At 38.6% G+C, this 27,247-nt stretch overlaps 1 protein-coding gene across 3 annotated transcripts in view; it reads right to left on the bottom strand.

Moving 5' to 3' along the window:
• The window catches only part of slc25a12 (solute carrier family 25 member 12), a 93,857-nt gene that overhangs the window by 50,061 nt on the left and 16,549 nt on the right, over positions 1-27,247 (bottom strand). For 2 of the 3 annotated variants that reach the window (XM_012970445.2, XM_012970444.3), the window contains exons 3-8: positions 11,981-12,123; positions 9,890-10,005; positions 6,514-6,653; positions 4,365-4,511; positions 2,055-2,193; positions 521-614 (exon numbers count right to left, since the gene is read on the bottom strand). In XM_012970445.2, coding sequence (XP_012825899.1) covers positions 521-614; positions 2,055-2,193; positions 4,365-4,511; positions 6,514-6,653; positions 9,890-10,005; positions 11,981-12,123 — 779 coding nt within the window. 3 annotated transcript variants of the gene reach the window in all.

Below are 27,247 nucleotides of genomic sequence, written 5' to 3'. Positions count from 1 at the left end.
TTGGCCCGCGACTTAGCCTGTGTTTTAGATTTCGGCCCCCTTATGTGATTGAGTTTGACACCCCTGATGTAGAGAGTGATATTCTGAGACAATTTTCAATTGATCTCTTAAGGGTTATTTGTGTTTTTTTAATAATTTAGCTTCTTGTTTTCTTGTTCAATGCTCCAGTTTCCAATTTCAGCACCTATCTGGTTGCTAAGGTCTAAATTATTATAGCAACCAGGCAGTGGTTTAAATGAGAGACTGAATATAGGGCCTGAATTAGAAAGACAAGTAATAAAAAGTAACAATAAATATAGTTTCTCGGCTGCTGGGGTCAGTGACCCCAATTTAAAAGCTGGAAAGAGTCAGAAAAAGAAGACAAATAATTAAAAAACTATACAAAATAAAAAATGAAGGTGAACCACCTCAACACTAAATGAATTATTAAGCTTTCTGTTTATAACAAAAAGCATAGGGAAAACTAACTAGGGTATTATTGTTATATTCTTTAGTAAGAAGACATAATGAATGGAGTTACCCAGTAGCATTGAACAAATCCGAGAGCTGGAAGAGGATGTCAATCTCCAGTGGCGTAATCTGTCCAAATTTGTTTCCAGCATTGGCAAACTCCTCTGTTAGGGAAAAAAAGACCATAGTTATGTGTAATGGAACATACCGTCACATAATAACTACACAGCAGCCAATTCATTACCTGTTCAGAACCTCTTTGTTTCTAAGCCATTTGCTGTCATAAGCCACTACTGGAGCAGAGCACAAACTCATGGAGATGAAGTGCAGAGAGATGGTAATCATTAAATGAAATACAAAAATGATCTCATTCATGGCAAGGTGAAGGGTGAAATCAGCAACGCGGGCACTCCAGTTGCATTACAGATCAGTTCTGCACAATTTAAAGGCCAAGGTCTTCCTGCCTAAACACAACTTTGTGGATGGGTGGATCAATCATTTTGACAGACCAGTTGTGGCAAGGTAAGGAGTAGTGTAGTGAACCCTAATGTAGATGTTGAGCATGAGCAGATGAATCATTATCTTGCCCTCTGTAATTATGCACTGCCACTCAGTCCAAAGTATTTGCCTAACCCATTCATTCGTAAGGCTTTAAAGGATACTCTTAGCTTTATCCAGGGATATGGGAAATGAGCAACAAATACCCATGGTTAGTTGTGACAGGTGACATCTGCAGCAACATGTGCAAGGAAGAATGAATTTAAAGGGGAAATAAAATGTAGCCTAATGAAAGAAAATGTAATCCTAAGAAACTTTTCAGTATACATTCATTAAAACTGTTCAGTGGTTTTATGGTTATTGGGCAATGGAACTGTAATTGAAAGCAGGATTTTTCTGTCCCAACCTGTAGCACAGGTCAGCCTTACATACTTCATCACAGGACTGTAAAACAGCTCTGTCCCATTGTTTTAAAAGTCAGAACCAGCAGGGTAGAGAATAGAACACATACTGATCTTAACATCAGATATATTTACAAATATAGTTGCTGGGGGAATTCCTTCCCCAGGACAGTGCTCTTTTTTTAACAACATAATTCAGCGGCTGGGGAGCTTTCTATCTTTACTCTAAATCTAAGTCTTTAATAGGGATTACAGGGGAAGTCAGGTAGGATAGGAGAGTGGTGATGCAATAGAAAATGTCCCATTTTTCTAAAAATGAATGCCAGGCCATTGCAAAAAAAATTAGCAATTGCATTCTTTGGTGGGTGCCATATTTTTTAATATTTCTAAAATCGAAAGCAGTCTTTCTGTCCTATACTGTACTGTAATTATATTAGCAATAACAATGAGCTTGGCGTTCCATGTCAATTGGCCAATCGGAAATGGAACATGGAGGTATATACATTTCATCTGGAGCAAAAGATTCCTTACATAGAAAACCCAGGTGGGGTTGAGGGCTGTTATTATTTCACAAGTGTTTTTCTTCTTTGTACATCTTTAATCGTGCCACAAAGACTAATGAATTTCACATCAATCATATTTTTGCCATTTGTATAAAATGACACATTGCCATCTAAAGCATATTACAGAGAAAAGAAATACTACCTTTTGTGACCTCCAAGTCCTTCCGTGAGCCGGCTATGGTGCTATATACCTTTCGTACAAGCTCCATGTTGTTGAGCAAGGAATTGAAAGCGTTGAAGTAAGAGAAGCTCACTTGGTGGGAAACGGTTCCTCCTGCTGCCTAATGGAAGGGAATAGCAGAAGACCACCATTTAGATGATCACACATACAATATGAAGATGCTAATTTGGATTCAGTTGAAAATTCACACATATATGTTGTAGAGGAATCAGTATTAGGCCACATACAGAAAAAAATGATTTCAGGGTTGACCCTGAAGTTGAGATAAACCTACATGTTGTTTTCAGTTATTTGGAGGTGAACGTAAATTATAAAACCCTAATGGCCAAATTATAGTTACTACTTGTTTAGCTTTAACAATTTAGTTTTAAAATAATTATCCTAATCAGCCCTTCCTACATACAATATGCAGCAGGGAGCAGAGATTCAGGCAAGTGATAGTGCTTAGTGCTGCTACTGAGCACTGCCACCCAATTTATTAAAATGGCATTCAACTTCTCAAAGCAGCTGATCTGCTGATACTGACATGCTGACAGATTTCAGTTTAGATAAATGTGTCAGTTTGTTAAACACAGTCCTGACTGTCAAAATGTTTCTGATGGTCAGGAAAATATTGAACTTCGGAGAATCCTTGAGAATTTCTCAGTTCGATATCTGATTAATCAGCAGATGTTGCACCGAAGCATTTTTTGGCTACCTTTTGTTTTTGTTTGACATTTATTTTAGGGAGTGTTCACTTGTCCTGAAGCAATGAGCAAAGTAACATAGTAACATAGTAACATAGTAAGTTGGGTTGAAAAAAGACATACGTCCATCAAGTTCAACCATAATACCTATATATAACCTGCCTAACTACTAGTGCAATATCAGAAGTAATTGGCATATTTTTTTCAACACAATGCATGTTTTTTTTCCCCAGAATTTGCACATGCAATGCAGACATTGAATCTGATGCAGTTGCACTGCATTTGACACTTACATGCTGCGTCCAGCACATCTGCATTCTATTTATCAAAATGGACACAACTATGAGTGTACTATTCTGTGAAATTGACAGTTATGCCAAATATTTGCGCAGTTTGTCTGGCAATTCCAGTGTATGCTCACATCAGTCCCAGTGTTCAGAGCATGAATGGCATCTGCTCCCTATCTTTAGGCACAAGTGTTGCAGGACACTGAGGGAACCTTGAAGCAACGGGTTGGTCAGGAGGTGCCAGTAACTCCAGGGTTCTCACAGTGCCGTAGGTAAATTAGTGCAATATCGCTCAATTCGGAATGGAAGGCAGGAGGGACTGATGGCCGCTGAGCGCAACTATAAAGAAGTGTGCAGAGCACATTTTGACGCAAGTACCTTCAATGGAAGTGGCTTTAGATGCAACTCACTGTGGGGTAACAGCAAGTTGCCCACTGTGGCCATAAATGAGCCCTTTCATGTTTTTTTTCGTTTCCCAACGAATTTGGGTCCTTCAGACTGATTCGACAGCTTATCTGTCCATGTATGGTAACCCCCAATGGCCTACCTGACCGATGTCTGGCCTAAAATTGGGCAGATCTTGATCAGGCAGGTTTGATTTTCCCATCTGATCGGGGACTGCATCGGTTCATTGATGCACTCCTTGGCCTGACTGCCCATATACTCGCTGTTTTAATTAGATTGGCCCTGGAGCCAAATATCGGCATATCGGGAGAAGATCTGTTTGTTTGGTGACCTTGCCAAATGAGCGGATATTACCGTATATGGCTACCTTAAGAGCACTATTGAACTGGTCATTCAAAACATACGAAGCTCTCCTCTCACCCGCATTAATGTAAATCATCTTTGAGAAACCATAAATAATGTAAAAGGCTGAAGTTGCAGCACAGACAATGCAGAAGTTTTCCCACCAGTGATTTACATTAATGCAGATATAATAGGAATGGATGTGCATAACTCCCCCGCTGGAGGAGGTTAAGAAAAGTCGATAAAATATTCCATGTGCCAGTGTCCTAAATGGCATCTGACCATATCTATCCAAAAAAAGCTGTTTATGTAAAACGCCCCTTATAGAGTAGGTGAATGGTATAAAAACCCACTGATGTAAACAATCCCAGCATAAAGTATTTTTAATACTATTATAATAATGTATTAATTATAATGTATAACTAACTAATGTATTATGATTTATTAATGATAACTTATTCAATATTTATTACATACCCCTTCTAGAAACAAATGTATGGCCAGGAATCGACTCAATAAAACATACGTAGAAGACAAAGAGACAAACTCACTGAAACAAGATTTTCTTCCACAAATGGAGTGAGCATGTGCGATCGTATAGTGACCATGATATCGCTGAAATCTAACGCAGTAATCATTCCGCTTTTGTTTTTGTCTTTCTGAGCAAACGCCTGTCTTGCATGTTCCAGCTGCAGCTCCTGAAACCCAAGTAAAGGGGCAGGTTATCAGAAAATTAAATAAGGATTTAGTGCACCGACTGCTAATATATATAATATACATTTGTAATGTAGATAATGCCAAGGGCTTACTTGGACTCCAGATAATCGTGAATGTTTTGTACCCTTTCTTGGGGTGATGGCACACTATATGCAGGGCGAATTACCCAATAGGTAACCTAGGATGCCTAGGCATCAGCGTGGCGCTGAATAAGGACCCAAACACATTCCATCAGAGAAGCACCCTACATACTGGCTGAGTTGCCAGCATATCTCTACATGTGGTCGTGGACTGTGTGTGTGCCATACGTCTAGTTTAAAGTCTCAAAAATGCTATCTTGCGAACAAAATTGAAAAGATGTGATGTTTTATAAATAAAGAATATACAAAAAAATGCTATCTTGCCTAGTGCTTTATTTATTGTTAATTTGTCTCTGATCATATATATTTCCCATAGGTGATTGAAGATACATTTCCGTGGCACTGAATGAGAATCATATAAAGCTGATAAGCTATACTGGGAAGCTAAAAGGTAAGGAGTAGGGGTACAAAACTGCACTGTAGTTCTTCAGATCCCAACCTCTTGTGTAAGAAAAAAGCAAGGATCAATCAGGGAAGGTCTAAGGGAACCCTACCCTTACCTCTACTCATACCTGATGGGGAAACAGCGACACTGTTGTATTCCATGCAAATGGTTAATCTTTCTAGGTCTGAACAGCAAACAGGAAAATGTATTTTCTGATTTAGCTATTAAAGTAATGGCATTTGTAGCATTTGTCTGGCAGTGTATTTTTTTTTTAAGCTCAAGACAGAGAAATGCCCAGTACCCCTTTAAGTACATGTCACAAAAATATGAATGACAGGTGGAACAGATAGGTATCGGGAATTTCTCCTCCAACTAAAATGCTGCCAAGAAACATTAAATGTGCCATAGATTATAGGGATGTTTCCCAAAGTCACAAAGGGTTAAAGGGGTTGCTTACCTTCAAGTTTACTTTTAGTATGTTATTAGTAATTCATATTCCTAGCAACTTTGCAATTGTTTTTTTTATTATGTATTCTCTATAACTTGTTGAATTATTTGCCTCCCTCTTCTACCTCGTTCAAGCTTTCCAATGGGATCAATGATCCCAGCAGCCAAAAGCTATTGCTCTGTGAGTCTACAATGTTATTGTTGATTTTAGTACTTATCTTTCTTTTCAGCCCCCCCCCCCATATTTATTCTCTTATTTGGGTTGCTGGGAAAAATAAGACCCTAGCAACCAGACAGCTGATGAACAGAAGCTAAATAACTATAAAAACTATAAAAAATGAAGACCAAATGCAAATTGTCTCAGAATATCACTGTCTATATCAATACTAAAAGTTAAATAAATTAAATAAAAGGTGATCTATCCTTTTAAGAGGTTTCAGAGATTATCCATTTAGCTATTTTTACATATATACAGTCAAAACATACTTTGTGCACATGGGGTATATAAACCCTGATTGATATTCACTGAAAATTGTTTCATATGATGTACTGTGTTTTGAATGGTATTAAACAGAATGGGCGGGGTCTATTTCTCTAAACAGAACAACAAGCATTAAGCCGGCCATACAAACACCAATAATATCATACAAAACCTCGTTTTGTATGATTTTTGGTGCGTGTATGGCAGCTCGGCGAGGTGACCGATAACACGAAATGCTGCAGATATATTTTGAATGGGTGCCATTGAAGGTGCCCAAGCAAAATCTACGTTCAGGGCTGAATCGGCAGAAGGAGGTAGAATTTCTATTGTTTCTACCTCCATATCTGATGATTCAGCCCTGAACGTCAGTGGAGGGTGGGGGAGATCGAAATTGCTATGTGTATGGCCACCATTAGTCTATATGCCTATGGTTAAGTCCCAATATCGTTTTTGTCCTGCCTAAAACTGACACTGGGTGCATCCCACCCAGTGGAATTCTTATTATCACCAAATAAAAAAAGAAAGCTAACCTGGAGAAACTCTGTGAATTCCAAATAAGAAAGGTGTTTCTTCCTATTGTGCCCAAAATGAAGACGAATAAACTCGCAGTTCCAGTTGAAAGGGATATGGTGGTGAATGATGGTCTGTCCAAAGATTTCCTTAACATTTTCTTAGGAGGTAAAATAAATCAGCAAATCAAATTTTGATTTCACAGTTGGGGTGCCTGCAACACATGTTCTGCCTTCAGTGCAGCAAACGCAGGAAGGGAACTGGGAACAATTAACACAATCACCCACAATTGCATTTGATTCCAATCAGCACCGCAGGTTGAGCATCTTATGGGCTTAAGAAAACTGGTATGCTGCCATTTATCAAATAAAATATAATGATTATGGTAATTCAGTTATATGTTTATTCAATGTTTAAATAATTTTTTGTAGACATAAGGTTTGGAGATCCAAATTAAAGAAAGACTTCTTATCTCGAAAATCACAGGTCCTAAGCATTCTGGATAACAGGTCCCATACCTGTATCAAGAAATACTGTGTACTGCTTGTGTTTAGCCATAAGATGCTTCAAGAACACAATGATGGTTGGAAGACATATAATTTTGGGGTTAAAAGTCAGTCATTGCTTTCTAATTTCACAATAATGTAAATTTGACTATTATTTTTGATAGCAGAAGGGTCACATCCAACAAATAATCAGTAGTATGTTGAGAGGAATAATATAGTGATTTTATTTTGGAATTTATTTCACAGCTATACTAACACTACTACTTAAAACAGCTGAGCATTTCAGGGGTTAATTTTTTTCTGCAATGAGTAAGAGCCAATACATAGCAATCAGATGATTATCACAAGGGGGAATGAGAATACAGTTATGTCATGCACCCAAGCTGTCAGCTACAACTCCGATCCTTGCACCTGTTATTTTAGGTTTCACCCCCTTGCTGTGAAACTTGCATGAACAATATAAGGCACAGCTGGCAGTGCCAACAGAAAACCTGGAATACATGCCCAGACCAAGTAGTCTCTGCAGAGGAGTTACAGCTGCTAAGGTGCTAGAGGGAAATTGAAACAGCAATTGGCACATACAGGGCCGGAACTAGGGGTAGGCAGAAGAGGCACCTGCCTAGGGCGCAACAGTGTGTAGGCCCAGGCAGGTACCTCTTCTTTCACTTACCCCTATTTCCATGCCCTTTAACCTCACTGAACACCTTCCTCCAGCAGCCCCCGCAGCCCCCCCCCCCCCACAGGAACGGGATGCATAGGGCGCACAGCCGGCTTGGCCCAGCACTGGGCACATATATATGGCAATTTAATACCAGGAGCAAAGTTTGCGCCTCTTTTTCAAGAATTAGATGGAGACAGTGCCTAATGGTATAGAAGTTACATTGGGTAAGGGTGAAAATAAGAAAGTGCTAACTAGAATTTTCCCAGACTGGGGTCCAGGAGATTCTCTGGCAGGCCAGAACAACCCTCGGTTTAGTAACCCATTATTCATTATCAGTAGATACTGCCTGGTGATTGGCAAATATAATTTGTAATACCAGTGCCTGCCAGTGCAGGTGATTTACCGGCTAGACTGGATAAATACCAGCTAGGTGGCAACCCAGGAAGAGGGCTACGTAGCTGGTGTTGTTGCACTGATGGGCCTACAATGGCCTTCAACTCTCAGGAAAGGCTTGGGGTTGAAGCTGAACAACTTTATCTATGAATAATGAAGGTAACCCCACACAATTAAGGAAGGGAATAGAATCTGGGGTCTAATGAGCTATTGCATCTATTTAGAAATTAGAAGCACTTAAAGGATCATTTTCTTGACATCTCAGATTGATCAGGAAGTACTTAGAAATACGGTCTGCTCTGATTTAGTCACTGGGAAACAATTTATATTTTATGTAGATTACAAGGGTGAAATCCATCTTGAGTTTACAATGGATAATTCTTGTATTTAAATTTAGCAAATACGCCTACCAAACTCACTGAAGGTCACATCACAAACAATAGGAAAGGCGTGTAAAAATGTCACAGTCCAGTGTGCCAAATAACAGAAACCCAAGTTCTGAACCAAAAACAAAAGTGAAAGTTATAGGGATACAAGCTTTAAATTATAGTTATCTATGTAATTCTATTTTCATTTCACAAAACAATAAAGTTTATTTCATATTAATGAAGTTCTGTGTTTACAAGGCTATTGTGATACTAAAACCTACAATTAGTATTGATGTTGGTATACAGGGTTGGACTGGGGGGTGCAGGGCCCACCGGGGCTACCACCGCAGGGGCCCCGCTCCACCCCAAGGGACCCCCTGCCGTGGTATATTCCACTAAATTGAAATTAGCCCTTTGTATAAAGTCCTTCGTAAATTAGCTTACTTAGGCATGTACACTGATCTTGCAAACATATCTAGAATCCCTACCATAAAGCATTACAGGACTTCTGTTTTTACAAGGAAGGCAGAAGAAGTCACATGAGTACAAAAACATACATTATGCCATGCAAGCACAAAAAAGCCACTATAATTGGCAGCAGTAAACTTAACCAGAATTGCCTCCAATACATTTTTTGGACAGTAGGGGTCACATCAAAATAATCCCCCTGCATAATAGACTCTTCTTCACATAATACAAAGGGGAGGGGGTTTTGTATAATAGTAATCTCTATATCTACCTCACAAGGACCAAACATAGAGTTCCGTCACTATCACTGTTTAGCTCAAGTTCATTTTTGTGATTGAAACAATAAGCAAAAAGTGTGTGCAAAGACCAGAGCCTCTCTAATTAATACAGTTCTTCCAGGGTATACTGTGCCTTTAAGAGGTCTGTAGGTGACAAGATCTAATTTATAAAAATGAGCAGAGAATATACTGGAAATTTTCATATGCTGTGTTGTATCCTGTTCCACTGATGTACTTGGGTACCAGACCAATTATCCACACCCCAACAACATTAAATGAGCTAAGATTATGTAAAGACCAGACTGACCCATCTAAAAATTTTGAAATGGGTTAATGTCATTGCTCAAAAACTAGCTTTAGAACTGTTGTAATATATGGCTTTATATTAGTGGCCACTGGAACTATCATTAGCACCCAAGGGCAAAGTGCCAAAAAGTAAAGAAGAAGTAAAATAAAATGATGTTGCTTTGCAGGATTCAGTTGGCATACATATTTTTTATATGTGCATATTTCAGTATTTATTGTTTGGGCTGAATATTGTGCACTCTTTACCAGAAAGCAATAAATGGAAAATGAAGGTGCATTACCCTGTGAAAGAGATAAAAGTAAAAATTTGCTCAAATTTAACATGCACTGCAGTGCTGTTCATGCATTTATCTAGTATTTTCTGTGCTACGCTACAAAGGCGATTTCCTTCCATACTAGCAATTAGCAGTACTTACCAAATGTTACTTCTGCAATACCGCTCTTATCAAATAACTGATAAGCGACAATGAACATGGCATCGGGGGCACATAACACTGATTCAAAAGCCAAAAACTCTTGAAAGGAGATTAACCTGTGGATAACAAAATAACATGCACTTTGTGAGAGTATCAGCTAAGGCAATGCGCGGCGCAGGTCTCCGGTTAACAATGCAGTACATTCTGTAAACATTTACTGTATTATTATCTAGCCGGCAATCTTTGCCGCTCACAGTTGCTCACATTTTGCTTAATGCATATAGTAGTGTGTTATCTTGTGTCAGAGTTTCGGTGTGCTGACAGAGTTCTAAGCAGATGGGAGTTGTGAACAGGCAAAGCAGTGGAGCTGAAAAGCTAAATGTATGGCTCAGATAACCCTGCTCTTGTTTTTCCCTTTTAACATTATGCTGTAAGCCCTATCTGATTGGGAACTGCACAGCTTGAAAAACTAATGCCTTGTGACTATAGCAAGGAAATCAGGGACAGATCATTGTGCCCCAAGTCTCACAGTTTAAAAATATCTAAAACATATAAGTCTACATTAAATGCACAAAGGTAATATCAACATCTACTTTAGCTTACAGTCACTTGGATGGCCAGGTACTAACTATAGAACCACTATATAATACCACCATTATTTTGTTTATTTTTGTAACAGATCTACTAATAACCATTGTGGTACAGCTGATGCTGACAATAACAACAACTGGCAATATATTAAAATAAAAACCAATTCATGGTCAATGAATCAGATGAATTCATAAGGACAGTTGACACTGTGGAAAGTGGGTTCAAGCTTACAGGAAAGTGGATTCTGCCATTGATCAAATCCACTGAAAGCTTCCAGTAATAAATAGTGAATGATATTTATGGAATTATTCAAACAAATTAAGTGTCCAGTTGGACTAATGCAAGGGGCCAACCAGAAAACCTTAGCCCAATGGGCGACTCTCCAAACTCCTGTTCCTCCTCTCCTCAGTCAACCTTTTTATTCTCCTAGTCTTAACTTTCTTTCCATACTATAATGTATTTGCCATGTATTTTGCGTCTTTGTTCTCACTCAGAAATAGGGAATGACCATGAAATAGGCCAATGGTTAGAGTCCTGGGACCACTAAAAGTTTTCCTGGCAGGCCAGTCTGACACTGTGTAGAACAAAGGGCTAGCAGGGCTTTAGTTGTGTATACTGACTTGAAAAATCACAGCTTAAAATATTCAAATATTCACCCAGACCAAAAAATATTTCAAATGTCTTTCACCTACTCCATATAAAAAAAAATAGCTACACAGGAAAACAGATTCACTCTTATTAAAGGGCAAAGGCCTACACAAAGCATATCAATTATCAGAGGCAATTTTAGCTATTCTGAATGATTGTGGCAGAAGATCCAACTGTAAGGACCCCTTCCTATCTGCGTTTTGATTGCATGGTGCCAGGCAGTGGTGTGTCTCCCCAAGCAAGATTGGCAATTTGCTTTAAAATGTCATACCCCTGTGCTTTATTCTGGACCTGTGGGAGGCTGCCTTGGCCCTCTGTACTTGAAATGAAAGGTCTGTTTTGAATCACAGGCTGAGCACTGCTTTGCTCTTTCACCTCACCTAGAACTGAGCCTCCTTTTCCACTTCTTCAAACTACTGAAGTTCACCTTTTACAACTACTTGTATTCCAATGAAGAACATTGAGCTGCTACTGCAGGCAGCCATTTTTTATACCCCTTCTGTACTGCAACATGTGGATCTCTTGAAAAACCTTTTTCAATAAAAGAGGGGAGTACTGCACCCCTGTGTAACAATATCCTTATTCTAGTCTTGGTTTATTTAGAGACAGATCCACCTCTGATAGGAACATCATTCTCCAGTCTTGGAAGTAATTGGCTGCAGGTTTGCTACAGCTTCATTCTAGGAATGCCCATTATTATTTCAAGGGATATGTTTTTTTGCCAACTTCAACTTTGGAAATGTAAAAATCCACCAAAGGTTTGAAAAGCTAAAGAGGGCTAAACATTTCATTTTCTAAAATCAACTGTGGATTATGCCTTCCATACTTTTTAAAACATTGTAATGTACTTACCCATCTTTGGTCTGATCAGCTACTCCCGCCAATAGCTCAACAGTCATAGGGTTATAATGTGGATCAGTGTGCAGTCCAAGGTATTTCTGCACAAAGTCCGATGGTGTCATGTAATTCTCTCCATCTTTCTCCACACTAGCATACTTTGCAGAACAAAAAAAAAGATGGAAAAATAAAGAAAGAATTAGAAAATACTATGAACCCTTTATTCTACCTGACATGGGATAGTAAGCTTTGTGTCTTTAGCTGTTGTAGAACTACTAATACCAGCATTACTCACTAGCCAAGAGAAATGTTACTGCGTGTATAAAATGATACAGAATGAAGTTTGAATTTGGTTCTATATACATATATACACGCAGTAAAACCTTAATTAATTTTTCCTGATTTTGCTATATTTTTTTCTGGTCCCTTGAAAAAATATAAAATTGGGGTTCTATTGTATGCATATGTTATAAATACTGTCTCAGTCTTTTATCAAGCTGGTATAATATTTAAAAAATGTTTATGTAACTATGTCCTAACTGGTGGTATTTTCTCATTGGTGTGGGAGAAATTTTCTTCTATATCTCATAAAAAATATAATAGATATAATCGCTAGTCACCCATGCTTCAATACTTTTCCACTATAAATTTAACCTCAGAGGAAAATTAGCATTAGCTAACATATAACACTTTCTACTCACTGCATCATACCATTCAAATGAATCTGTGAGGCAATGTAGGTACCCCCTAAAATTATGCAGAACTATAATATCAAATCTGGCATGTGTTCATGAACAAATAAAAGAATGGCAGACTTACTACTAATATATAATTAATGGGCTGGAACCACATATCATTTTAGAAAGCTGGAATTATTTTGGCTTTACTCCAAAACACTGGCACTGTCAGCCAAACTGGCGTCAAAGAAGATAAATTACATAAATGAAATAAAATCATCTACCGAAAAGTGAGTATACTCTATCTAGTTTTGCAGCTTTTTAAATTAATTTTGCCTAAATGTTTAAAAGACCATGCTGTATGTAAATATTAAACAATTTGTTTGTGTAAATCCTTCTCTACTATTACAATGTAGAAACTAAAGCTGGCCATACACGTGCAGATCCGCTCGCTTGGCGATGTCGCCAAGCGAGCAGATCTTCACCTGATATCCCCACCTACGGGTGGCGATATCGGGGAGGCATGTAGGTGAATTCTGCACGCGGCAATGGGGCAGTCGGTTTGGGGACCGCATCAACGAGCTGATGCGGTCCCCGATCCGACGGGATTTTCTAACCTGGCCAATCGATATCTGGCCAATTTCAGGCCAGATATCGGTCGGCCAGTCCGCTCGTTTCTGCCCCTACACGGTAAGCTGCCGAGTAGGTCCAAGGGACCGATATCGGCAGCTTCTATCTGCCCGTGTATGGGGACCTTAAAAGAAAAATGAATGCTTTGTTATATAAACGGATGTAAAGATGTTAGGATCACTCGACTTTTTCTATATAACCATATGTAAAGTATTTCAACTGGAATATCCCTCAACTCTACTTTTATTATTATTATTAACATTTATTTATAAAGCGCCAACATATTCCGCAGCGCTCTACAATAAGTGGGTTTCATATAGAGTAACATATAAAGCAACCAATAACCGATACAAGAGGTGAAGAGAGCCCTGCCCAAAAGAGCTTACAATCTACAAGGAGAAAGGGTTGAGACACAAGGGGGCTCATTTACCAACGCAGCTCAGCGCAGTAATAGTTGCAGACGCAAAACTTTTGCACTACGCATAAGCATATTTAACAGTATAGCGCAAACATGGTCGCTTAAAGTTTCATGCGCTTGTTTTGATGCAAACTGCTGCACCATACAAACATGCACATATGATGTCGCAAAACTGCACATATGACGACGCAAAACTTGTCATAAATTATGTGCATAGATGGCGCAAGCTAATGCTCTAATAAATCCCTACCAACTACATGCTTCCTAACTTAACAACCTAGTCAGTTGCTGTTTAAATGGAAAAAAGATATGAAAGGCTCCATCACATTAACAAGGGAAACTGCCTTTAAAGATAAGAAAGTTAAAAAAAGGGTAAATGTTATTAAAACATTGTAAATAAATTAACAATTGTATTTTTATAATAATGCTAATTAACATATCAAGAATTTGAGAAACATTAACATGGTTTTATTAATGACATACCTAAATTAGTTTATTGTAGCGCAAATCTGCGAATATACTAGCGCAAATGGTGAAGAACGTGCAGTCAGAAATACGCCACAAATGAACAGGCATAAAGATTTCAATGCAGCCCTGCCTGCGCAAATCTGCCCATATATACGCACAAATAGCACATATATAGGCGCAAAGGGTGCACTCGCTCAAAAATCGGGCACTAAAAACATGCCCCTAGCCACACCCCCAAACATGTCGTTGCTTGAAACATTATTGCCCAGTATTTGCGGCATGCGCATAAAAAGAACTGGTTGAAAAATAAATGAAACAACGCAATGTAACGCATATGCAATTGCGTGTGCGCACAAAATGGCGCATAACCATAATTGCGTTGGTTTGTGTGCTGCGATGCATTGATAAATGAGCCCCAAGGTGTGGGAATGGGCAAGACTAGAGTTGTGAAAGGTGTGACACAGGGTATTGCAGCACACTGAGGTTATGTTAAACTAGATTAGGATAAGCTTCTCTAAATAAATGCGTTTTTAGAGATCTCTTGAACGCAGAGAGATTGGGAGAGAGTCTGACAATTTGTGGGAGCGAATTCCAGAGAATTATTATTATTATTGTTATTCAGGTACGAGAACTCTTATCTAGAAACACAAGCATTTTGGAAAACCCCCAAATCTCAAGAATTCCATACTTTAACAATATTTACATTTCACAAGTCACAACACTTTTTCAACCACATATGAATTAGTAGGAAAAATTATACACACGCTCACTCCTGTATGTAGAAAAAATGATACGAGTCCCTGCATAAAATGAAACAGTGATTCTCAGCATTTAATGGCACAGTGACTTCTCCAAAATCCCTAGTAAGCATGCAGACACCCAGGTCAATAATTATCTGTATTTCTGCAGTGTAATCTTGCAGACACATTAAAATTCCCACAAAATCTCTGGTTCTATGTTGCCAACTTGACAAATAATTCCCAGTAATTTTCCAGCCACATTCACTTTTCCTCTGCTGTGCTACTTATTGATCACTTTTCCTCAGCCATAGATCCATTCACCACTGCTCTATTGTCCACCCCAATGTTAACATTTGCCCTGTACCCTCCATTGTTTACTTATCTTCTACTGTGCACTCCAATACTTAATTTTACCCCAGCTGTACCAGAAAAATATCTGTACAGAAACCTGTGAAAGTCACACAACAGGAAAATATTAACTTCCATTTCACATCTCTTTATCATCATTTTAACTTCCAGTAACACAAAATAAAAAATAGTTATTGTGAGATTAAGGGTTATTGTCTGAGTAGTGAAATACTCATAATGTACAGTTGCAACCATATTGGTCCGCCTGGAGGTAGATTTTATAGTAAAGGGGTGGTTCATCTTTAAGAAACTTTTAGAATTTTATATAATGACCCATTTTAAGCAACTTTTCAATTGGCCTTCATTATTTATTTGTTATACAGGTATAGGATCCCTTATCCGGAAACCCGTTATCCAGAAAGCTCCGAATTACGGAAAGTCCATCTCCCATTGACTCCATTTTAATCAAATAATTTAGAATTTTAAAACGGATTTCCTTTTTCTCTTTAGTAATAAAACAGTACCTTGTAATTGATCCCAACTAAGATATAACAAATCCTTATTGGGTGCAAAACAATCCTACTGGGTTTAATTAATGTTTTATTGTTTTTTTAGTAGACTTAAGGTATGGAGATCCAAATTACGGAAAGACCCCTTATCCGGAATACCCTTGGTCCCGAGCATTCTGGATAATGGGTCCTATACCTGCAGTTGTTAAATTATTTGCCTATTTTTCAGTCCCTCTCCTATTTATATACCAGTCACTCATCCAAAACTCTCCATGGTTGCTAAGGTAACTCTGACCCTGGCAACCAAATTACTGCTGAAACTTCAAACTGGAGAGCTCCTGAACTGAAAGTGAAATAACAAAAAAAAACTACAACTAATAAAAAAAAGACTAATTACAAACTTTCAGAATATTACTCTCTGCATCATACCAAAAGTTATCTCAAAGGTGAATAACCCCTTTAATGTCAATGGAAGCTGCTCATGGAAGTTGTAGTTCAGCATATTTTGAGCAACAAGCTGAGACCATTACGTTTCTATCAATGTCTCCAAAAAAAATATATATTAAAGTCCCCTGGGCAGTGTAAAGGTCTCCAGCCGAGCAACATGTCAGAATGTTCATCTCAAAGCACTTTCTGTTGCACAATCAAGTGCTTAGACGGCTGCTGACATTAATCCAACATGAGCAGCAGTCACAAGGCCCACAGCATGACATTCTGTAACAGAACAAAGCATTTCTGTGTCTTAGACAGGGTTTTTTCACAGTCGTAAAACGACCCAAACACAAGCTAGCGCTGCAAGAAGCCATTGATGTTCGCTGATGAGATGCAATATGATCACCCCTCCCCACCATGCTGTTTATTTTATGCGGATTAAAACCCATTTAAACATCACTAATGCTGAACTTCCAAGCTGATATTCTATGAAAGAGCAAGTTGTGTGACATAACAGACAGACATAAAAGTTCAGACACTTTGGGAATATGATTTTTCAGAAGCCTGCAGGTATTGATTTTTCTATGCAAGAACCATAGTACAGAGTGAAAGTTGCACCTTACTATATAAAGTACACCATAAATACAAGGGAAATGGCTTTCTACTTTCCTAAAACCAATATATAAATTTGTTATATATTAATGATGATTAACACAAGGCTTCAGGAGCCCAAAGCATGCCAACGGTAAAAGGACATCTGAAATCCAGATTTTAGCCCAAAAAGATAGTTTAAAAGTTAGCATCACTGCAACCCTATAATAAAGAAATCCCTATTCGATATCCTGTATCTTGTTTGCCCTTTTTTAAATGCCCCCGGTCATTTTAGCTCCATGGTCGTTGTGTATGTATAGTTCATTCAGATCAGTGCTGTCCAACTGGCGGCCCGCGACCCCCCTCTGTGTGGCCCCCCACCTGTCTGGCTGCTTTGATGGCTTACTCTTGTGTAAGCTTTAAATGGTATCAGTACTGTGATTAACTGCCCCCCCTGCATGGTTCTCACCTTGATTCAGGCTGTAATCCCCCTGTATTGTTTAAATATGTAATCCCCTGTGTTTTTCACACCTTTTAATCTCTGCATTGTTCACCCCCTGCAGTGTTCACACCTCAGGCTCAGGCTGTAATCACCCACATTGTTCCCCTGTTCACACCTCAGGAGCAGCAGAAACCCACAAATAATCCCTGCACACTACAAAAAGAACATATACTGAGGTGGTACTTCAATTAAAAAGTTTTTTTAATATATAGTTATTGTGTAGGAGCAGTGCCAGCATTATGTCACTGTAGGCTGCCTGTGTGTGCCATACACACAGGCATCATAGGACAAGCAGAGTATGGCACACACAGGCAGGGTAGGGAAGGCAGAGTATGGCACACACAGGCAGAGTATGGCACACACAGGCCAAGTATGGCACAAACTAGCCAAGAATGGCAAACACAGTGAAAGTATGACACACACAGGCAGGGTAGGGAAGGCAGAGTATGGCACACAAAGGAAGGGTATGGCAGGCAGAATATGGCACACACAGGCCAAGTATGGCACAAACCAGCCAATAATGGCAAACACAGTGAAAGTATGGCATACAGGCAGGGTAGGGAAGGCAGAGTATGGCACACACAGGCAGGGTAGGGAAGGCAGAGTATGGCACACACAGGCAGTGTAGGGAAGGCAGAGTATGGCACACACAGGCAGGGTAGGACAGGCAGAGTATGGCAGGTATTTGCTATACTACAACCATTAATATGGGTATGGTCATGTGATAACATGGGTGTGGTTTCAAGTGGGTGCAGTTTAAAAAAGGGGAGTGGTCAAAACTGGCTTCCATTATCGGCCCTCCACCACGTAGGTTGGAAAAATTCCGGCCCTCGGTACAACAGAAGTTGGACAGCACTGATTCAGATTATATACATGTAAAAGTGCCCATACATGGGCAAACCTGTACCAATTGGCCCAGGGACTGAACAGACTGATATCATACCAGTTCCCATAAATGTGCAGCCACTTTTCTATTGATAAGTTCATTCAGTTCAACTGCACAGATGATTATAGCTGCAGAAATTACCTGCAGCTCCTCCCTGACTTTCTGCCAGACAGTGGGGCATTATAGTAAGAAGTTGCCCAAACTGGGTAGTCAGATCTGGGCATGTATGGCCAGCTGCACCAATGCAGAATTTTTAGATTTGGCGGAATACCAAATCCTAAATGAAAATTTTGGCTACATTCCTAAACTGAATCTGAACCCTAATTTAGTTATTTACATTTGAATTTTTATAAATTACATTATTTACCCTCATTCAGTTGCCCACAGCTTATAAATTATATCACTGGGTTCACATTCAGTTCAGTTGAACACTTGGGGTACCTGGAAATCCTGCAAAAAGTGCCAAGATTTGGCCAAATGCTGAACTAAATCCTGGATGTGTTACATCCCACAGAACACTGGGTAAGAAGAGGTGAAAAAGGATAAGTTAAGTGTGGGGTGATTTGATGGATGGCATTCATATTAAGGCTTCAGAACCTAAGGACATATTTAAAAGCTCCATGTTATGCCTTAAAGTTGCTTTTTTATGAGTTCTAATCCAAAGGAAGAATTATGGTTAGATTAGACGTATATATTCAAGCCTATATTATATACACAGCTAAATTACCTTTTCTAAAGGTAAAAACTTCCACTAAAAACTGGAAGTGGCACCATCATAGACCAGAGGTCTATACTGAAGAAACTGAGTAAGGCATTATGCTTGGCCCACCTGCTCTTTATTCAGAATAAACCTACCATATTGATGTGCCACCCCTGTCAAATATACCATTTTATAAACTTGGCTTTACTACTAAAGCAGAAGTATATGCAATTTTTCATAAACTAACACAGCTATTCAAGGGTATATGTCAACAATTATCCTGATTCTTTGGCTGACTTAACCTATGTTAATAATTTATATAAAAAAAGAGCCCAAGGAAGCTTTTGAGAAATCCCATGCCATGATTGCAAAGGACAGTCATCTTGGAGGAATCTTTCCAAATGCAATACGACTGTTTCCAATAGTTTCTAATTCATTCACAATACACAGGGGAAGCTCAGCTTACATGTTAATTTGAAACACAAACATGTTGCCTTTCAGTTTAGACTTGACTTTTAATGAAAAGGACTGGTGTCAGGATAAAAATGTGCCTTCCTGTTAGTAACAGTACTTCTTTCAGAACCCTGGGTGCATAGACTTATGTATAACGCATGGATAAAGTTTGCATTTTTTTAGCTTGTGGCAATGATAATAGCTATTATAGAAGAAGGAATGGGTAATACACTGGGGGTGCCAAAATGTTAGGTACCCCCCTAGTATATTAAACTTCTAACCTTTTTCCCCAAATTGATAAATACTAAAAAGATGGTGGCACTAGAATGAAGGATGCCTGGACTGGTGTATTTTTCCAAATAGCACCCATCCAGGGAAGAATGTAAGTGATTTAATATACTAATGGGTGCTTAAGTATTGGCGCCTCCCTTACGCATTTTGTGCAAAAATTTGCCACGAAAAATAGGCACGGGCGCATTTAATTGAGCTCAGTCGCATCAAAATAGACGCGCTCGAGAATTATTTGGCGAAACAGGACAGATTCGCTCATCACTATTTAGGAGTTGATATGTTCCTAAAAATGACACACCTTCTTGGTCTCAGCTGCCCAGCCCTTTATCTCCTGCTTTTCTGTAGTACTAGTACACATGTAAACCACTTACCCCAGGCCACTTACGTAGCACATGTTATTGGTGCCAAGTCTTAGAGCAACGTAGAAGGACCAAGTTATTGGAAAAATAAAAGGTAAGTTTGGATATAGTAGGTGAGACTGGACTTAATTTGGCATAGTGATGTTGGTCATGGAAAGTGACACAGCCTCCAAATTTTGCGACATTGCTACCTTTTAAAATATGAGGTACGTATGTGTATGTATATGTGGGTATGTTCAACACCCAAGGAAAAGAATATATTCTTATCAATGGGGCAAAGTGATGTCAGTCATGACCTGTAGATCTAGTTTTATAAGAGAGTAGTGCTACTATCTGGAGTTTCCTCACATTAAGAGGAATGTCCTGAGGACTCAGGAGCACACTTATAACAATGTATGGTACTAATTAACCACTGCTGGGTCTCTCTGGGCAAATCAAGTACTTTTGTCACGGTTTACCCCTGTGGCTTCTTTACTCTCTCAGATGCATTTAACCTTACATCACAACAAGCTTAACTACTTAACCAACCTCTACTGTTTCTGTGGCCACCTATGCACTGCAGCTCCCACTGTGATATGTTACACGGGTCTCTTGGTTAAACATATTTAAGCTTACTGTTTCTGTTCCCTGGGCACACCTGATCTTAGATTCATACCTCCTAACCACTGGGGGCACAGTTTGAGCCACTGGGCTCCAATGTGACCCCACCCAGTTGTCTTAACCTGTATTCTTATAAGAGCCCTTCCAATTGAGAAGACTGAACATATGTAGGTTATTTAACTGGGTAAGTGAAATGGAACAAGTTAAATATTTAAAAGACATTAAATGAAAAAAAAACAAAAACGAAACCCTCTTTCTAATTTTCAAACACTCACCGAATAATTGTAGTTTTTAAGTACCCAATCGGACTCGCCATATCTATAATCCCCCAAACTTTAGTCTATCTTGAACTCCAGCCTTCTAACCGCAGCTGCCATTTCTTTTCAGTGTATTTCTGGTTCATGTAATTTCCTTTGTAGTTTCCTCTGTTCTGCTTGCGCTTTGCATATGTGCCATATTTATTTCAGTGTGTTTATGCAGTGTGTCCTTGTCAATCACCCCCCCATAAACATATTGTACTGGGCAGAGGCAGAATTTTATAATCATTCCATTGCATGCCATGGTCGGCGATCAGAGTTTGTAAAGGGAGAGGAAGAGAGCAATGACTTTTTGGCAGAAAAAACTTTATTCATAGCAGGATCTGATAGGTGGGAACAACACAATAATATAAGCTACTGCATTGCCCTTTTTACTATGGGGTTTTGTTCTCCTTTAAGGTGTGGCTATCAGGAAGAAAATCGCTTTAGATACATACATAAAATTCCTTTTGCAATTTGTTGGGGAAGATAACTTAAAACATCTGTTTTGAGAGAGTTTTATATAGCTCATTGAGAAAGTAATTCCTGATATTATGCCCTGTAAATTTCATAGGTGAAATCTGCAACACATTTTCAACAGCTTTAGAATGTTGCAAACTCTATATGCACATATTCACTCTCTCTTGGCCACAAACAGTGCTAGTGTTTATTTGTAAAGGGTAGGAGATGGAGAATAAGGAACAGCCTAGTGAATCTTTGACTGACATGCCCTGTATTTTCATGACACCAGAGTAGATCTTGTGCTTTTTCAGTACTGACCAAAGTAGAATAGAATGCAAGCTGCAGAAGGACAGAGTGTGCAGGGGCATGAAGACCACGGCCTTTATTACACGACTCCCTTGAAGAAGGAGAGCCAAATTTAGGTAGGAATGTGTGCCCTTTACAGCTCAATGCGAAGTGCCTGGCATGCTGCAAACAGACACTCGACAACAACCCACACCACAACAAATTCATACAAGTAGTTGTACTTAATGCACAAAGTTGTGTGTTTGCGTAGCAATGATTTAAAGTCAGTAGAAAGAAGTATGTCAGTAAATACCCATTTTACTGCACTAAGTATTTACAGCAGGGGCTCTTCTTTTAAAGTTGCTAAAGTTGTGAGCCAGACCAACCCTTTCCACCTACCATGGATATTACTAGTACAGCAATCCAGACCAATCCTTTCCACCTACCCTGGATATTACCAGTACAGCAAGCCAGACCAACCCTTCCAACCTACCATGGATATTACCAGTACAGCAATCCAGACCAATCCTTTCCACCTACCCTGGATATTACCAGTACAGCAATCCAATATTTGCTAAAACAAAGGCTTATGGTAAATTTACAAAATAACATATTTAGGTTAGGCTTCCTGGAAAAAGTATAGAATCAGACATTTTTTACTAGGTGAGGTGGGTTTGAGTGGGTCTACCCAATTTTACTGCTGATGAATTAAGCATGCATACAGCAGCACCAGGTCAGCAATAACATCCAATGAGCCAGGGTATCATATAGTGACATTATACAGTGCTCACACAGTGACATCACACTTCTGGGCACAGGCCAAGACTGGCAATCTGTGGATGGATTCTGGGGTTGCTGTAACATGCCATAGACAATTTATTGTAATTTATTGGGCTGGTGGGGGGCTGTTTGGGCCTCTGAGTATTTGAAATGCCAGGGCCTATATTGTATCCCAGTCCAGACTTGATTGGGCAAATATGACTATAGAGAAATGCAAGAAGCTCTGTAGGCAGGATTGCCGCTCTGCTATACATGCACACGGCAGAATATCGCTTTTGGATTCTAGCAGATATTACTTATTGCTCCTGTGATCATATTGACTTGATTGGATAAAATTGTTCCTTAGTGTATTATTATGCTGAATATTTCATAAACAATTAAGGGCTTCTGCAGGAAACATTAAACATTCTGGAAAATCAACATATATTATTGGAAAGAAGTTAATGGATCTCACCTAGCCTAAGGTGGCATCATTTTTTCAGCATTTGTATAATATACAAATATTTGTGTGAAATCATAATAGCAAATTCGGTGACACTGTCAATACTCCAATGCAAGTTCACCTCCTTATTTTTTTTATAAATAGGTCCCAAAAGCTCTAGTCTTACTCTCGGATTCTACAAGGGATGCACTTAATCTGGGATTTTGCCAATTAGCACCACTTTTTGAAAGATTTAGAATCAGTGTGATACCAGGAAAACTCCTGGTGGGTCCAGGTGTAAGTGGGCCTCTTGCTTCTAATTATTAGGCCCAGAGTTGGACTGGCCCACTGGGATACCAGAAAATCGTTTGGTGGCCTATTTCATGGTCATTCCCTATATCCTTATGGGAACAAAGAGGCTTAATAGATGGAATGATATAGTATGTAGAGAAGCAGACTAATATAATAAAGAGGTTGAGGGAGGGAGAATGATTATTATTTTAGAGAGTGGGCCCATGGTCCAAGGTTTTCTGGTGGGCCCCTGGCATCTCAATCCAAAACTGTTCAGAATTAGGAGAACCCCTAAATCATGGGATATTTTTAAATATACAAACAAGGGTTCAACTTTTGGTGCATGCATAGATTCTACACTGATGCACAAAGTAAGCCTTACAAAATACTGACTGCATGCTTACACAGTACTGCTGCATCTGACAATGATTACTCTTGAGTATCCCTAATCAGAACTGGATGCTCAGCCCCAATTTCTAATATGAAATACACAATAAATTTTGTACGAATGTGCTGGTTCAAATAAGAAAATGCTGGAGACAAGAGTCTGCCCTGAATCTTTCCGGAGACAGAAGTCTGTCCAGAGCATCTTGAAGAGCTGAAACTACTGCTCCTCTTTGTAAATCTTATGTTGAGTGATTAACCACAATTATCAAAACCCCTGATTCTGAGGGAGCCTATTAAACCCAAATGGGCTATATGTATAGTATGAGACTAGTGGCACAGACACAAAGAATAAGGCAGCCTGGTTCGAATTAAATTAGCATTGCTTAGCATCAGATGTGCATATGGTTTCATTTACTTTACAAGATAAATGTTTGGGACATAACACAGCCACAAGACTTAGTATTAAAATTGTCTGTCAGTGGTGATAAAATTGTTTATATTTATTCAGTCATTAAATGTGTACACGTAAGATACAGCACTTGCAAAAATATCATTACGACAAACAATATCTAGAATGTCACGTAGAGAAAATTATTACTCTGAAGAAAATGCAGTCACTATGTTGCCATGGTGACTATGTTATATATGCCAATGACCAGATTTTGTATGCTTAGACATAACATTCCCAGTTAGATAAGCATTTTTTTTGTACTGTCCAGCAGCTTTGATTCCTCCTACTCACAGCAGCTAGCGCTGCACCTCATCCCACATGCTGCTCGGTGGAGCCAGGAAGGCCAAATGATAAACATGGTTCGGCAACAAATTTTGTAGTTTAACCCAAGCAATTAGTAACAATCTAGCACAGAGAAAAAGTCTGCCTTGATCATAGGTTATGGTACAACTCTTTAATGATAGAACTCTTTAGGGTTCATACATGTGAAACATCTGTACCCATAAATATGTTCAGATACATTGTACAAACCAATCCTTAGCCTAGCTATCTAGAGAATAACATGGACTCTACATGATAGGACAGACCAAAAGGTAATGCTAGTATCCATGTTGGAAAAAAACTATGCTAATAATAATAGGAGAGGGCAAAACATGGGCAGTAGAGGAGGAGTAAGGTATATGGAGTTACTAGCGGCTTGGGAATGAACAATACAGTTTTGCTAACTCTTACTTCTTCCAGTGCTAACAGCAGCCAATGCTGCTAGCTCTTACTTCTTCTAGTGAATTGAAGAAAGAAATAAAATTAATATCCTGCATGCTTCGGTGACAATATATTGGAAGTGCAAGAATCAAGTGCTCAGTTGATGATCACCCCAAAAAATGTATCCAAAGGAGTGGTGGGGCATAATAACGATGAAGTAACCAGAGGGATAGCCAAAAAATGAAGAACTAGAATACACCCAAGTCTCATATTGCAGAGAACAATGCAAAACCCTTTACCATCAACATAACAGTAGAATATATTGCCATCATCGTTTCTAATATACAATATATCTTTTCAGTAGTTATGATAGAGGTTACAGAACCTCTTGTGCTTAACATTTCATTACAAGTAATAGTATATTAGATGGAGAACTACACAACCTAACTTGAAGGAGCACCCACATAGCAGAGACACAGACTTTGGCATTGGTCCCATGTAGTCGCTGCTCTGCAAAAATAAATGGGTGTAGAGATGGCATCTTGAAGCCATTCTCTTGACAAAGATCCATTAATCCTAACCAGTAACTATATTACTTGCAAGAGTATACCATTTGTATTCTCCTTTTTCATTTGAACTGCTGTACACCTGTTAGCCAGTGGGTTCCCTGCAATAAACCCACCCAACAGATATCAAGTCATCCTCTCTGTCCATAATATATATCAAGCTCAAGAAGCACCAACTAAATGTAGTGCTACAGTAATCTGTAAACTTATAGAAAAACCATATTCCTGAACAATACTGTTCTCTATAAAAATATATTGCATGAAACAGCTCATATGTGAAAGCCTGTTTTATACAAATAAACCATTTTTTAATAAAAATGTACTTTTTTAGTAGTATGTGCCATTGGGTAATCTTAATTAAAAAACTGCTGTTTTAAGTACTAAGGGGATCATATGATTCACAGTGCACACAAACAAGCCAAGGCACACATACATGTTAGGTCACATCAGCCAATTAATGGACAGAGTTCTGTCTTTTACTCCAACACTACTTCCTGTTACATTTAGAGCTGCATTATTTCCTGTCAGGTGATCTCTGAGGGAGCGCACAGCCCATGACAAAATGGTGGCTCAAAATAAAAATGAAAAAGGACAATATTTACTAATAAATATATATTCCACTTTGGTGAGATTCTTTAATTGGCCACTTAATATGATATAAAGTATCTGTTTGTTAAATATTCTTTCTGGGGGTATAGATTTTCTTTAATGCAACTGTGGCTTTCCAATCACAGTCAGCCCCCTGGGTCTGAGACCTCCTTTCCGCGTATCTCTATATTTATTCAACATGATGAATGCACCCATTTTGAGCATCACCACTTAATAATGAGATTTTCCCAGGACTATAAGTAAGATCTAACAGTAAATGAGAACAGCTTTAACAAAAAAAAAAAAAGATTTAAAAAAAAATAAAATCTAAAGTTTCCACAGACCTATTCAGGCTGCAGGCTGGTACAATTAAGAATGCTAAGAAGACTGAATTTAAGACACCTCTTAAGCTCTTTTACTTCAATTGCAGTAGAGCAGGACAAGATGACATGATTAGTTGAGTGTATGAAACTGAACCCCCATTATCAGATAGCAAGTTTACCTTTTAAATGGAGGGAAAAAACTTTTTTGCACAAAACAAGAGTGGCATAAATGTGATACCTTTAATGGCTAAGATATCCCCATATACTTAAAGGTATCACATTTATACCACTCTTGCTTTTTTTTTTTACCTGAGCACAAAACTACAAGCTTTTTTCCCTCTGGTCTACTTCTTTATATGGTAAAATCATTGCTTTGATACTTTTTAAATGTAATAATGCTTAGAGTGAAGCAAGTCTCATGTAAAAGGACACATTTCGATGATCAGGAAACAGATAGCAGCCCACACACAATGCACGAGAGGTTATATTCTCTTTATAATTCGATTTTCTTTCATTATGCATAACATTTTATTTAGGTATATTTGGTTTAGAACCACTTTAAGAAATTTGTCACAACAACATATGTAAAAGTATAGCTATTTCTTTGCATTTAGATCCATTGATTGGCTTTACAGGGCCACTATACCATAATTGCTTATTTTCAATTTGTAAGTATTAAATGGAATTATTATAAATTAGATCATGATGGAGGTCCCTGAATCAGCAGAATTTACTGGTCACCTGTTTGAAAGCAAACATCTTATTCGTTCCTATGTGCTCCTGCTTTTGAGCAAACTTTGTGCCTTTTATTACATATGGAGGTAAATTATGTATCTATGTTGATACAATGGGCCATATTCAAAGCAATGAGAACATGTTATTTTATGGTTTATCATGTGAAAACGTATGGGCAAGATTCAATTTTAGAAGAAAAAACTTTATGCTGATTCAGTTCCATTTGGTGAATTTTTTTTTTGCAAAACCGGCATAGAAATTTGCTACAACAATATTTCACAGTTGTGGCAAAAAAGTTGCGGTCATGTTAAATAGGTCATGATCACATAAAATAAAGTGGTGCACATCAAAAAAGTTGTGCGGTAGCCCCCTTTTGCAATTTTTTTCCAGC

Source organism: Xenopus tropicalis, chromosome 9, assembly GCF_000004195.4.
Source record: "Xenopus tropicalis strain Nigerian chromosome 9, UCB_Xtro_10.0, whole genome shotgun sequence".
NCBI classification, from domain to species: domain Eukaryota; kingdom Metazoa; phylum Chordata; class Amphibia; order Anura; family Pipidae; genus Xenopus; species Xenopus tropicalis.
This window is presented reverse-complemented; position numbering and strand designations above follow the sequence as displayed.